We start from the raw sequence: 13,275 nt of genomic DNA, 5'->3' as shown, positions 1-13,275 counted from the left end.
GTTTGGTCGAAGGCGTTTTCTCCTGATCACGAGCTCTAGCGGGCCTCCTACGCTCAAGCTTCGTCGATCCGGTTGCGACCACTGCATGAGCAGCCTACACGTAGCTCAGAGCGCCGTCGATGGGGCCAAGTAGTCGTGTCAGAGCCGTGAGTATCCGTCATCGAGCCCGAAGGTGTAATGCGCGACACGGGTGCTCTTTTTGGTTCGTGTGTGGGTGTCGGCGTAGACGGAATGATCCGAAATTCCAACCAACACCGCAGGTTCTATTACACAAACGAGGCAGAGCTCGCCGGCGACGACGGAGGATGTCTCGGGGTATACAGGTGTCGCTGCCGACCATTCCAAGACGTCGGACGGAGAGACCGCGTCAAGCGGTTGGCCCTTGATCCCGCAGCTCGTCGGCATGACCGGTCAATTGTCAAGCTGCGTGTGCTCTTTTACGTGTCCGTTGTAACTTGCTGCGCTGTTCGCTTCTTTCCGCTTTGGCCGCACCCTTCGCCCCAACGTCCGTCACGAGCAGAGAGGCTCACGGAGGCAGTCGCCGTCACAGCCGCGAATCTGACTCGACACAGCAACTTGTGTTTGTGCGTGGTGCAACATGCTCTTGTTCGGGAAGCGTCCGATGTTCGTCAACCTACAACATAAGTTAGAGCAAGCACGGAGCGTCGGCATGGCCTTTGCTTTGGATGCGCTGCGCCAAGCTGCGCTGTGCTGTGCTGTGCTGTGCTGTCTGTTCTTGCAAAAAGGCACACAAATCGAAATTTCGGAACAACTCGACCGCGCAAGAAGAAAAACCCTTGATCCTCATCCTCACTCACTCTCTCGCACCGCGCTGGCTGCTCCGGCTTTTCCAGCTGTCTCTTGTTTGTGGTTGGATGGCATTTTTTTGTGGCTGCCCAAGGCGCTGTTGTTGGCAAGTCCAAGTCACGTTGCGTCCATTGCCTCGTTTTGGCTCTCGTCGATTCGAATCAACTTACTCCACAACTGAGCCCGCTTCCCACCTCGTCTCGTCGTTCCGCTCCGCCACCATCCTCCCTTCCCTCCTCCTCATCACCTACCTCACCGAGTGAATCGAGACCCCCCCGGTCTGATCCACGTCGCAACACTTCGTCATCAACATGCTGCGAAGCATCACTTCGCGATCCATGCCCCGTGCGGCATGGAGGGCCTCCGCCCTCCCCTCCGCCTCGGCTCGCATCGCAAGACCCAGCTCTGTGAGCGCATCGCTCAGATACTACCAGTCTTCCGCCAAGTCCGAGCAGGCCAGTCCCGCTCCTGCCAAGCCCAACGCTCCTTCTGGAAGCGACAACTTCATCAACACCACCAACGCCTACTACGCCGAGGAGATGCACAAGCTCTGGAAGCAGGACCCAAAATCTGTCCACGCTTCGTGGGACGTCTACTTTAGCGGTCTCGCAAAGGGTCTTCCCAGCGAGCAGGCCTTCCGTGCTCCCCCCACTCTCATGCCTTTGCCCATGGAGGCTCCTCCTGTCGACGTCTCAGGCTTCAGCGGTTCCACCGACGCCGTCGATGACCACCTCAAACTCCAGCTGCTCGTCCGTGCCTACCAGGTTCGCGGTCACCGCATCGCCCGTCTCGACCCGCTCGGCATCCTCGACCCTGACCTCGACCCCAACATCCCAGAAGAGCTCAAGATTGAGCACTACGGCTGGTCCGAGGCCGACCTCGACCGCAAGATGCGTCTCGGTCCCGGTCTCCTGCCCAACTTTGTCAACCAGGGCATCCAGGAACTCACCATTCGCGAGATCATTGACGCCTGCAAGCGCATGTACTGCGGCTCCATCGGTGTCCAGTACGTCCACATCCCTGACCGCGAAAAGTGTGACTGGCTTCGACAGCGCCTCGAGACGCCCGAGCCCTTCAAGTACTCGGTTGAGGAGAAGCGCACCATCCTCGACCGTTTGATCTGGTCCGACTCGCTCGAGCGCTTCATCGCCTCCAAGTACCCTAACGAGAAGCGTTTCGGTCTCGAAGGTGGTGAGTCGCTCATCCCCGGTCTCAAGACGCTCATCGACCGCTCCGTCGAGCACGGCGTCGAAAGCGTCACCATCGGCATGCCCCACCGTGGTCGTCTCAACGTGCTCGGCAACGTCATTCGCAGACCCATCGAGGGTATCCTCCACCAATTTGCCGCCAAGGAGGATGACGGCGAGGGCGGAGGAGACGTCAAGTACCATTTGGGCGCCAACTACGTTCGACCCACCCCTTCGGGCAAGAAGGTGGCCCTCTCGCTCGTCGCCAACCCGTCGCATCTCGAGGCCGAGGACCCCGTCGTGCTCGGCAAGACCCGCGCCCTCCAGGACTTTGCCAAGGACAAGGAGCACACCACCTCGCTCGCCCTCCTTATGCACGGTGATGCTGCTTTTGCTGGTCAGGGTGTCGTCTACGAGACCATGGGCATGTACAACCTTCCCAACTACGCCACCGGCGGTACCGTCCACATTGTTGTCAACAACCAGATTGGATTCACCACCGACCCTCGATTCGCCCGTTCCACCCCTTACCCCTCGGACATTGCCAAGTCGATCGACGCTCCCATCTTCCACGTCAACGGCGACGACGTCGAGGCCGTCACCTTTGTCTCACAGCTCGCTGCCGACTGGCGTGCCACCTTCAAGAAGGACGTTGTCATCGACCTCGTCTGCTACCGACGTCACGGACACAACGAGACCGACCAGCCCTCGTTCACCCAGCCTCGTATGTACAATGCCATCGCCAAGCAGGAACCTACCCTGCAAAAGTACTCCGCCCGCCTCGTCGAGGAAGGCAGCTTCACCAAGTCGGACATCGAGGAGCACCAGAAGTGGGTGTGGGGTATGCTCGAGGAGGCGTACGACAAGAGCAAGAACTACCGTCCCGAGGAGCGCGAATGGCTTTCGAGCGCCTGGGAGGGCTTCCCTTCGCCCAAGGAGCTCGCAGAGCAGATCCTCGACCACAAGGACACCGGTGTCAAGGAGGACACGCTCAGGCACATCGGCAAGACCGTCTCCTCCTACCCTGAAGATTTCACCGTCCACCGCAACCTCGGCCGTATCCTCAAGACGCGTGGCAAGACTGTCGAGGAGGGCAAGAACATCGACATGAGCACCGGTGAGGCGCTCGCCTTCGGTTCGCTCGCTCTCGAGGGCAACTACGTGCGTCTGTCCGGTCAGGATGTCGAGCGTGGTACCTTCTCGCAGCGCCACTCGGTGCTGCACGACCAGGAGAACGAGGCCACCTACACTCCGCTTCAGCACGTCGGCGAGGGTCAGGCTCCATTTGTGGTCTGCAACTCGTCGCTCTCCGAGTTCGGATGCATGGGCTTCGAGCTCGGATTCTCGCTCGTCTCGCCCCAGAACTTGACCATCTGGGAGGCGCAGTTCGGTGACTTTGCCAACAACGCACAGTGCATCATCGACCAGTTCATCGCCTCGGGTGAGCGCAAGTGGCTCCAGCGAACCGGCTTGGTGCTCAACCTGCCCCACGGTTACGACGGTCAAGGCCCCGAGCACTCGTCGGCACGTATCGAGCGTTTCCTGCAGCTCTGCGACGACCACCCGTTCAAGTTCCCCACGCCAGAGAAGAGCAACCGCCAGCACCAGGACTCGAACATGGCTGTCGTCTACTGCACCACGCCCGCCAACTACTTCCACGTGCTGCGTCGCCAGGTGCACCGCGACTTCCGTAAGCCGCTGGTCAACTTCTTCTCCAAGTCGCTTCTTCGTCACCCGGAAGCACGATCCAACCTCGAGGATTTCCTGCCCGGTACTGGATTCCAGCGATTCATCCCTGACCCTCACGCATCGGAGGGCAAGGACGAGCTGGTGGCACCTGAGCAGATCAAGCGTCACATTTTGACGTTCGGTCAGACCTACTTTGAACTGCTCAAGCACAGGAGGGAGAACAACATCAAGGACGTCGCCATCTCGCGTATCGAGCAGCTCTCGCCGCTGCACTACGAGGCGGTCGTGCAGGCTTTGGACAAGTACCCCAACGCCGACCTGGTCTTCTGCCAGGAGGAGCCCTTGAACAACGGCGCTTGGTCGTACTTGCAGCCAAGGTTGAGGACCGCCTGCCGACACACGCAGCATCACAAGAACGACATTGTCATCTTGGCCTCGAGACCACCGAGCAGTTCGGTTGCCACCGGATCGAAGATTGCGCACAAGGCCGAGGTCGAGGCTTACCTGAAGGATGCTTTCGACTTGAACAGGAAAGCGTCGGATGACGAGCACTTGTAGAAGTGAAGCAGTCGGGTTGTCTTTCAGAGTTTCCTTGCCTTGATCCTCGACACATCATCTCTAAAAACTTGTTAATTGATTCCCGTATGTCATTCTTTGTCGTCTGTTCTCTCATTGCTTGGTCATACGGTCCGTTGTGCGTGCTTGAGATGGGAAGCAAGTGAGCCCGCCACGCATTTCGCAAATCATCGAAGATCGAGCAACACAGACACGCACATTCCTCTGGTTGCAGATGGTTTTCCATCAACGTTGAAGGTGAATAAATTAAGAAACAAGTTACAATAAACCAAAGAGTGTTCGTCCCGAAGCGAGGCTGAAATTTTACTCTGCGACGCCTTTGAGCTTGTTACCGAGCAGCAGGAAGCTCTCGTAACTGGTTTCGGTACCTGTGTAGTTGACGTTGAACTTTTGCACTCCCGCGTACCTTTTGATGGCCTTCCTCCAGTAGCAAGCTGCGGATGCAGGGCTGACGTACCTCTCTCGGAAGTAGGACCACTGGTTGTCGGCGATCCTCTTTGCCTTGGCGTCGTCCTTGAGCAGTTCGTCCATGACTTCGGGTAGACGCATCCAGGTGGTATCTCGGAACGCCTGACCTCGGTCGTCTTCGACCTGAACACCTGGTTCGTCGCCCTTGTATTCGGGGACGAAGACGATGTTCTGATCGGGCGAGTTGGTGTCGGCGTTGTAGAGGTGCGTCCAGTGCTGGATCCATCTTGGTTCGTGCGTGACGATGACGGAACGACAGTTTTGAAGGTATCTCAGTCGACCGGAGTAGGTCATACCTTCGGGGAATGCGTGGAACTTCCACTTGCAGTGCTCTTCCATGGTGACGAAGCCTTCCCTGTTACCCCAGTCCAGGGGTTTGACGTCGTTCCAGTCGTGGTTCTCGGCTGCAGCGAGCAGGGCTTTGCGGTCGGCGGTTCCGACGCCCATGGCTCCACGCCAGAAGAGTTTGGGCACTTTGCTGTCCCACGGCGTAGCTTGTTCGATGGCGAGCGTCTTTTCTCGATGCTCTGTGTATGATCCGATGCCCGGCTCTGGCCAGCTGTAGAAGCCGTAATCTGGCATCAACCAGAGATCTTCCAGATAGGGAGCCCGGTCGAGCGAAAACTTGCCCATGGACCCCCAGTCGTTTGCACTGAGACAGAACTCGGCATCCGGCAACTTCTCCCTGGCACCCACGACGCTCTGGAACAGCAACGCCAACGCCGAGTTGACGCGAGTAAACGCCGACTGTTGGAAGTACTTCAAGTAGACGCGGTTGTTGTGAATCACCACCCTGGCATGCGACCAGATCCCATCGTCGCACACCTTGTCCAGATACTCCATCGTCAACGGATGCTCCGTATAGTACTCTACGCTTCGATCGATCTCCTTCCACAACCCGGGGAAGAACGCATCACACTCATCCTCCGTCAAGGTCAGATCCTCCGGATTGAACGGCGAATCGTACGACAGATCTGCTCGACCGGACCCGTTCATCCACCGACCGAACTCGTTGCCATCCACATCCGTGACGCTGGAGAATGTTGCAGTGGGATGTTGCTTGGACCACGGAAGCTTGCCCGCGTATTCGCCGGCTTTCGCTTTCCAGTTGGCGGACGTTTCGGAATCGGAGGATGCAAAGCCGAAGAACAGGAGGAGGGTGAGGAGGGCTGCTGCGATGAGGGCCCACCGTGTACGCGCGCGTCCGAAGCCGGAAGATGAAGAGGAGCCGCGCGTATCGGATACGTTGGTGGGGAGGGTGGAGTTGGTGGGGACGCGCGTGTACTTGTTGAAGATGCTGGACATGATGGCGAACGATAGGCAAGTGGAAGCGACGTGTCGAGGAATTGAATGTGATAGGATCGAGGATCGGATGTCACGCAAACATCGCCTATTGGATCCAAGACCGTGCCAATACGAGACTGGATCGACAAAGGATGGTGCAGAATGAGCTGCGTCGGAAACCGGTATCGAGGCGGAGGAAGCGATCTGCCCACTCGAAACCAGCTCTAAACTCTGCTTTGCTGTGCTTGACGGCTGAATTCGAGCTGGAGATGCAGCCGCGCCTGTTGTGCTGCTGTACTGCTGTACTGCTGTACTGCTGTGTCGTTCTGCTGTGGTGTGACTATCGCAGAAGGGATGCTAGGGGACGGCTCGGATCAGCCGATCGATATACGCTTTGGATGGTGGTGAACGTCGGATGCAAGCCGACCAACCAACTCCTTCCGCTTGATGACCACTGGCGGCGGTGCCTGAATATGCGGCGGTTGCTCCGTCCTGCCTCTGTGTGTTTGCTGTGCGACAAATTTCAGGCTTTTGCCGAAATCCAGCCCGAAAATCCCACTGCAGTGGCGGACAATGCCCGGAAAATGAGGAGCAGCAGAGCCCGACATCTCGACCCAACGTTTTCCTTGGCCAAGCCAGCACGCTCCAGTCGCCCTCGAAATTAACCTACTTCGTGTTTGACCGGCCTTGGCAAAAAGCGATTTGCGCGTCCATGCGATGAAAGCTTAAATCTATTATAATATTTACTCGGTATCTCGAATCGACGTTCAGCTGAACATTATTCTTCTTGCTGTGGGCTAGACTCGATCGAGAGCTCTACTTCAAAGCGCCTCATCCCTTTGCCACGGGTCTGTGTTAGAGCCGCTGAGTTGGCAGAGTGGGTGTGAGCACAAAGAGGTAACCTAAATGAGTTACGCAATGTGAGAGCTGCTGGCTGGACACGTATCTCTCGGCGACTTCTTGTTTCCTTCTGTTGCGCCCAGACCAACACGACTCGAATATTAGCAATTGGCCTCCACACCCTGACTCGACGCATGCTCATTTTGCAGTCTTGAGATCGTGTTCTTCCTGCCTTCCTGCCTCCCCTCCCCCTGCCCACCATCTAGCTATCCTTCAATCTACCATCGGAACTTCCGATCGCTTCCCAAAGGATCAAACTTCGACTATGTCTGCGGCATCCACGTCAGGCGACGCCGTCGCCCAAGATGGGCCCGACGTTGCGCCCATTCGCAGCATCCTTGATACCGACCTCTACAAGCTCACCATGCAACAAGCCGTCCTTCGGCACTACCCTTCCACTCGCGTAGCCTACAAATTCACCAACCGTTCCGCTTCGACCATGAAATTCACACGATCCGCCGTCGACCTCATCCGCCGTCACGTCGACAACCTCGTCCACCTCTCGCTCACTTCCGATGAACGCAGTTGGCTCGAGAAGACATGTCCGTACCTGCGCCCGGACTATCTCGATTACCTGGAGGCGTTCCGCTTCCAACCGTCTACGCAGGTGCAAGTGAATTTTGTGCCAACAGGGGATGGGGAGTGGGGGGATCTGAGCTTGAAGGTCTCGGGAGTGTGGTCGGATGTGATCTTTTACGAGGTGCCGTTGATGGCGATCGTATCCGAGGTGTACTTCAGCACTGTCGACACAAACTGGTCTTTGGAAGGGCAACATCAGCAGGCGTTTGGCAAAGCATTCCAGCTGACATCTCACGGAATCCGCTACTCGGAGTTCGGCACACGTAGGCGGCGATCCTACCAAACGCACCGCATCGTGATCCAAGGTCTCATCTCTGGAGACTCTTCCGCCTCCTCCCCTACTGGAAAACTCCTAGGAACGTCCAACGTCCACTTCGCACACCTCTACAACCTCATCCCCATCGGGACCGTCGCACACGAATGGACCATGGCCATCGCAGCACTCGAAGGCTACGCGCACTCGAACCTCAAAGCCCTTCAACTCTGGGACTCGGTCTACTCGCCACCGGACTTCGTACCCAACAGTCCCACGCACGACCTCACCATCGCACTCACCGACACCTTCTCCACCGGCGTCTTCTGGAACGACCTGCTCGACAATCCCTCCGGCATCGAGATCGCTCGTCGCTGGCGTGGGTTGCGACAGGATTCCGGCGACAGCAAGGCCTTCGCCCAAAAGGCGCTCCAGGCGTATGCGCAGATCGGCGTCGATCCGAGCACCAAAGTCGTCATCTACTCCGACGGGCTCAATGTGGAGAGGTGTTTGGAACTGGCAGCTTACTCGAAGCAGATAGGCATCGGTGCGGGGTTCGGTGTGGGGACGTCGTTCACGAACGACTTCAAGCAACGAGGCAGTGGGGAGAAGAGCAAACCGTTGAATATCGTCATCAAGCTCGACTCGGTGGAAGACAGACCGGTGGTCAAGATCAGCGATGAGCTGACCAAGAACACGGGCGATCCGGCCGAGGTACTGGCGGTCAAGAGGAGGTTTGGTATTCCAACGGGGAACAACGTGGGTGGTGGTGTGGATGTGATCAAGGACTACAGCTCTGGTGGTGCCGGTCAGGAGATCGAAGTGGAAGACGCTTAGTTTTTCCGACAATCGTCGTTTGGCTTTTGAGTGCTAGAGATCGCTTGTAACTCGTGTCTACCTGTAATCAACGAAATCCGGGAGCAGGCGTCGAACTGACGCCACCCAATGACCCCCGTAAACTCTTCAACGCGCGATCGACCTCGAAACTCTCGTCGCCCAAAAACGTCTCTTCCTCCTCCTGCCCTCCTGCTCCCCCTCCCAAGCTGTCACTGGCATCGAAGCTGAGCTCCGACAACCCACTACCGCTGACCGAAGGCGTGATCGATCTAGCCCTAGCCGGAGAACTCGAGCCTCTCGAAACGTGCCTCGCCCTAAACGCAGCCAACGGACTCGAGCCAGACACATTGCCACTCCCCACCAATCCTCGACCGTACTCTGTCATCGTTGGAGTGCCCGCCCGACTCGCACTTCCAAAGCTGTTCGGGGTAGAGATCGGACTCGAAGCACGACGGTTCGCAGGGGAGAATTGGGAATAATCGACGGTGGTATTGGGCGAGTCTTGTTTCGGTGATGCCTTGGGGCTGGATCGAGAGATGGGGGAGCCGGCGCCGATGTCGCTGGTTCTGGTTTTGGGGGAACCCTTCAATCGACTGGCGGCGACAAAGTTGATGGACTTGGCGATGGAGGGAGAGTGCATTCCGAGAACCGGTGTCTGGGGTTGTTTTCCATGGGCGGGAAGCGCGGCGCTGGTGGTGGTGGTAAGAGTCGATTGTGCTGGTGCGGGTGAGCTTGAGGAAGAAGCTCGTTGGACGAGCACGGCTGCTTCGACAGCGTTGAATAGCAAGACCACGCTGACCGCCCACATGATCCACCCGACAATGCCATCTACCAGCTCATCCGTATCTCCTCCTACGTGCATGTAGATCTGATCCAGAACCAACCAATACGCATCTCGAGGTCGGGTCGACACCGCCGGTACGATCCACAAAAGACCCAACGCTGAAAGGTTCCACTTGATCCGCCTCTTCAACGCGATCGTGGACTCCGCGCCCCCCGCTGCCGCGACTGATCTAGTTACGGTCATCTTGTTGCCGTTCCCACTGCCTGCTGCTGGAGCGGCAGCTGAGGAAGCCACCGCGTTCCGCTGCGTCAATTGCTGTTGTTGCGGCGGCTGCGGCTGTGTAGACGTCGAAAGCGCGGCTTGGTAGGGTGACTTGTTCGGCGTAGCCGCGGAGTTCAGTGCTGAGCTTTGGGTCTGTTGCTGTGTCTGTGGAGGTAGAGGCTGGTTTTGAAATCGGACAGCTTTTGCTGAGGCGTCGGCGGGAGTCAAGGCTTGAGAGTAGGCGTGGTAGGAGGTGGAGGGAGTTCGAACCGGTGTTGCGAAGCCGTAGGACGACGAAGAAGAAGGGCCGCTGCGACCTGGTGATGGTGCGGAGTGAAACATGTCTGCGGCCTTGGATGCAGGCTGAGCTGGTGCCGCGCGATGGAAATGAAAGGAAGTGGGTCCCGGTGTCGATGGCCAGAATCGGATGTACTGGGCTTGTTAGAGGTGCAGCTCGGTCGCTGGGGTATGATGTCGATGCGCTAGTGCTAGCGGCTTGTCGGTTCGCGACCCTTGATGATCATGATGATGGTGACCAACAAGGAAGCAGCGTCGCGAAGGATTCGTCGTCGTCGATGATCCAAACACCAAAAATTGACAGTTGTGGATTTCGGACATTCCGCTAAGGCTGGCGCGTGCGAAAAAGGGTGGGGAATGTGAGACCATCATTCGTGTACACCTTGCCATTTTGATACAGCACGTGAGCGATGCGGCCAGCCTGTTGTTTCGAGTGTTATTCCGCTTCCGCGCCTCCACAGCTGCGTGCTGTAGGCGCGAGGCGAGAGTGTCTGAAAGAGCCCCTGAATCAAGGCGCGAAAGACCAACACTCGAGCTGCAGGGTCAAGTTCCACTTTTCGACAGCTCAACATCATCATTCGCGACCATCATCCAACCATCTGGCAGTTCAAGTTGCAACTCTTCCACCCTACGATCAAAGCACACGCAGCACACTCGCTCCTCGCATCATGGCATCTCGTAGCACCGCCACCTCTTCAGCCGCGGCATTCCTCAACGGTGGGCCCTCCACCTCCTCCTCCCGCAAGATCGGCAACCACCCACGTCAAACCTCCTCCTCCCTCTACACCGCCTTCTCCCCCAAACAGATCCAAGGCTTCAAAGAAGCCTTCAACATGATCGACACAGACTCGGACGGTCTCATCTCCCCCGCCGACATCGCCACCATGCTATCCAACCTCGGCATCGACTCTTCCTCTTCCTCCAAGGATTACATCAAACCCGGATCCGCAGGTGTCAACTTTACGCAGTTCTTGACGATGTTCGGCGAACATCTGGCAGAGTTGGACGATCAGACGGTGTTGATGGAGGCATTCGAGTGTTTTGATGAGAAGGACGTGGGGAGGATCGAGGCGGAAGAGTTGCGGTTTTGGTTGAGTCAGGTGGGGGATAAGATGAGCGATAGGGAGATCGACAGGTTGTTGAGCGGACCGTTTATGGATAAAAGCGGCAAGTACTTTGACTACAAGGCGTTTGTAGAGGCGGTCAAGATGTCGGAGCCTGCGGAGATCGAGTAGGCGTTGGGAGGGAGCAAGTGTATATTAGGTCGTGTGGCTAAATTTGACAGGTATCTTTTCCGTGCAAGGAAAGAGGGCGAACGTGGATGACAAGGATCGACGTCCTCGAAGGTCCACCTCTAGCGGCCATCTTGACCGCCCATCCGTTTGAGCATCTCCATCGTCCGTCCTACTGCTTCCGACAAGTCCTCCGCACACCTCAGTATCCGATCCGTGGCCGTCTTCCAATCGCTAGCGTCAGGCAAGTCCTGGTCAAATCTATCGAAATGCCCTGTGACGCGCTCGGGTCGACCCGGAGACTGACTCAGGCGTGTACAGGCAGCTGCTATGGCGGAGTCGATCGCGGTCACATCCACCGAACCTGGAGTGCAGGCGAGGGAAAGAGGAGGAGTAGGGAGCGGCATCGATGAGGGAAAGTTTTCCGGCCAACGTCGACTGCATGGAGGTAACGTAGGTGAAACGTCTGCCGTTGGCGTAGGCGAAGGTGTCGGATGGAGGAGGTCCGGGATATTGAGCCGTCTCAGCTTTGCCGGAGTGGAGGTCCATGTGTTCGTGGAAGCGGGCTTCCTCTTCCGACTGCTACTGGGAGCGGTCATCCTCGCTTGGATCTCTTCTTGGCTGCGTCCAGCCAGTCGCAGATACATTTCCTTGTTCCTCTGGAATCCATCCCATACTCTCCGCGGTCCTGAAGTTCGCATCTCGCAGTTGGAGTCTGAGGTCGACGAGCTACGTGTTGAACCGTCGTCGTCGTCAACAAGCATCGACGGATCGTCTTGAAGCGGGTCGGAAAGATCGATTTTGTCCCACACTGACAGACAAGATACAGAAATCTGTTTTTTGCTAAAGATTGATTCGGAATACTGTCGCTGGCTGCGACTAGCCTCGTCGTCGAATCGCGTCTGAGACGTCGTTGACTGCGGCATGTCAACGTTTGTCGAGGCCTCGATATTGCGAAAAATCTCTGGCGGTGGTAGAACGACCTGAGAGCGAGGACGCTTGATGGGGTTCGGTATACCTCTCTCCGCAAGCACGTCCTTTAAACGCGGGGGAACAATGTGCTCGTACGGCAGTCCTTGCTTTCTCAAACTCTGCCGCTTCTGACAAGCACGGCTTTGGGCGTTGCGCGTGTCTCGCAAGGCTTCAATGTAGGCTTCCGCATTTCCCATGTAGCCACGAGTCGATGTTCCGTCGTTGTCTGCATGCGAATCCATTGTCGACTGCTGGGAGTCATTGGAGATTGCGATGCCTTGCAGAGCCAAGAGATCGTCGAGAGTGTTGGCTTTTTTCATGTGGGCCGTCCAGTCATTCTCTTGACGTCGAAAGAGATGCTTCAGCTTTGGTATTTTCCGTCTGTTGGCTGAGTCAGCAGCGTGAGGATCACGTTGCGAGCTCGAGATGGTTGTAGGCGTCGAGGGAGGTGTTTCGATGATCCATGTTGTCGCATAAGAGACTCGAGTACCTGAGAAGATAGAGGTATCGCTTTCGTCGTTGAGATGCTGTGGCACGCCGGACGAGGGGCCTGCACCGGTGACCGCTTGCTCTTTGTGTCTCTCTGTCCGAGGAGGTGCCTCTTGAATCGGCTTGAACATGTAAACAGCGGTGATGCCGCTTTCAACAGGCTCGTCATTGGCTCTGACCTTGATATCGAAGTCGACCGCGCCGTCGAAGCTCCCTACTTCCCGACATGCACCGTGTTCCTCAACACCTAGCTCGGACAACACGTCTTCGAGGATCCCGCCTTACACAACCACTATCATCAGCAGTGTCAGGTGCACCTCCTCCACGAGTCGCAGAACGTCCATCCTCCGCCAAAGTCCGGTGTTGTGAACGGTGTTTGTGTGTCGCACCTATGGTGACAAAAGACAAATCTACAGGATCTATTTATGTTCTCGATCGTGTTTGGTAGCCTCTTTTTTCTGCCGGTCGACTTGTGCTGAACATCTCTTCCGCCCGCACTACGATTACAACAGCCTGCGTACCATCACGTTTGCGCCGGCTGCGGAGGGTGTTTCTCCTCTGCGGATCAATACGCATAGCCGCCGTACGCGAGATTAGATGCGCTTCCGTTCCTTCATCTCGTGTCTCGTTGGCGGATTCATTTCACGAAACTCGACACAG

The 13,275-nt window shown here is 57.0% G+C and overlaps 8 protein-coding genes across 8 annotated transcripts; 5 read left to right on the top strand and 3 right to left on the bottom strand.

The window, feature by feature from the left end:
* Window positions 1-231: 231 nt before the first annotated feature.
* On the top strand, window positions 232-645 carry PHSY_003631 (hypothetical protein; the record flags this gene model as incomplete). The annotated part of the gene is made up of 1 exon (XM_012334249.1): window positions 232-645. The coding sequence occupies one exon, from the start codon at window positions 232-234 to the stop codon at window positions 643-645; it is 414 nt and encodes a 137-aa protein (XP_012189639.1).
* Window positions 646-1,118: 473 nt separating this feature from the next.
* PHSY_003630 (hypothetical protein) lies at window positions 1,119-4,241 on the top strand (the record flags this gene model as incomplete). The annotated part of the gene is made up of 1 exon (XM_012334248.1): window positions 1,119-4,241. The coding sequence occupies one exon, from the start codon at window positions 1,119-1,121 to the stop codon at window positions 4,239-4,241; it is 3,123 nt and encodes a 1,040-aa protein (XP_012189638.1).
* Window positions 4,242-4,562: 321 nt separating this feature from the next.
* On the bottom strand, window positions 4,563-6,032 carry PHSY_003629 (hypothetical protein; the record flags this gene model as incomplete). Its single annotated transcript, XM_012334247.1, has 1 exon — window positions 4,563-6,032. The coding sequence occupies one exon, from the start codon at window positions 6,030-6,032 to the stop codon at window positions 4,563-4,565; it is 1,470 nt and encodes a 489-aa protein (XP_012189637.1).
* A 1,144-nt stretch (window positions 6,033-7,176) lies between these two features.
* PHSY_003628 (predicted nicotinate phosphoribosyltransferase) lies at window positions 7,177-8,580 on the top strand (the record flags this gene model as incomplete). The annotated part of the gene is made up of 1 exon (XM_012334246.1): window positions 7,177-8,580. The coding sequence occupies one exon, from the start codon at window positions 7,177-7,179 to the stop codon at window positions 8,578-8,580; it is 1,404 nt and encodes a 467-aa protein (XP_012189636.1).
* Window positions 8,581-8,647: 67 nt separating this feature from the next.
* On the bottom strand, window positions 8,648-9,967 carry PHSY_003627 (hypothetical protein; the record flags this gene model as incomplete). Its single annotated transcript, XM_012334245.1, has 1 exon — window positions 8,648-9,967. One exon carries the CDS (start codon window positions 9,965-9,967, stop codon window positions 8,648-8,650), a length of 1,320 nt encoding a protein of 439 aa, XP_012189635.1.
* Window positions 9,968-10,038: 71 nt separating this feature from the next.
* On the top strand, window positions 10,039-10,251 carry PHSY_003626 (hypothetical protein; the record flags this gene model as incomplete). Its single annotated transcript, XM_012334244.1, has 1 exon — window positions 10,039-10,251. The coding sequence occupies one exon, from the start codon at window positions 10,039-10,041 to the stop codon at window positions 10,249-10,251; it is 213 nt and encodes a 70-aa protein (XP_012189634.1).
* A 339-nt stretch (window positions 10,252-10,590) lies between these two features.
* PHSY_003625 (hypothetical protein) lies at window positions 10,591-11,157 on the top strand (the record flags this gene model as incomplete). Its single annotated transcript, XM_012334243.1, has 1 exon — window positions 10,591-11,157. The coding sequence occupies one exon, from the start codon at window positions 10,591-10,593 to the stop codon at window positions 11,155-11,157; it is 567 nt and encodes a 188-aa protein (XP_012189633.1).
* Window positions 11,158-11,276: 119 nt separating this feature from the next.
* On the bottom strand, window positions 11,277-13,191 carry PHSY_003624 (hypothetical protein; the record flags this gene model as incomplete). Its single annotated transcript, XM_012334242.1, has 2 exons — window positions 11,277-12,895; window positions 13,137-13,191. The coding sequence occupies 2 exons, from the start codon at window positions 13,189-13,191 to the stop codon at window positions 11,277-11,279; spliced, it is 1,674 nt and encodes a 557-aa protein (XP_012189632.1).
* Window positions 13,192-13,275: the final 84 nt, after the last annotated feature.

This window comes from Pseudozyma hubeiensis (assembly GCF_000403515.1).
Source record: "Pseudozyma hubeiensis SY62 DNA, scaffold: PHS37, whole genome shotgun sequence".
NCBI lineage: Eukaryota > Fungi > Basidiomycota > Ustilaginomycetes > Ustilaginales > Ustilaginaceae > Pseudozyma > Pseudozyma hubeiensis.
Note: the sequence above shows the minus strand (reverse complement) of the source record. Positions and strands in the feature narration are given on the sequence as shown.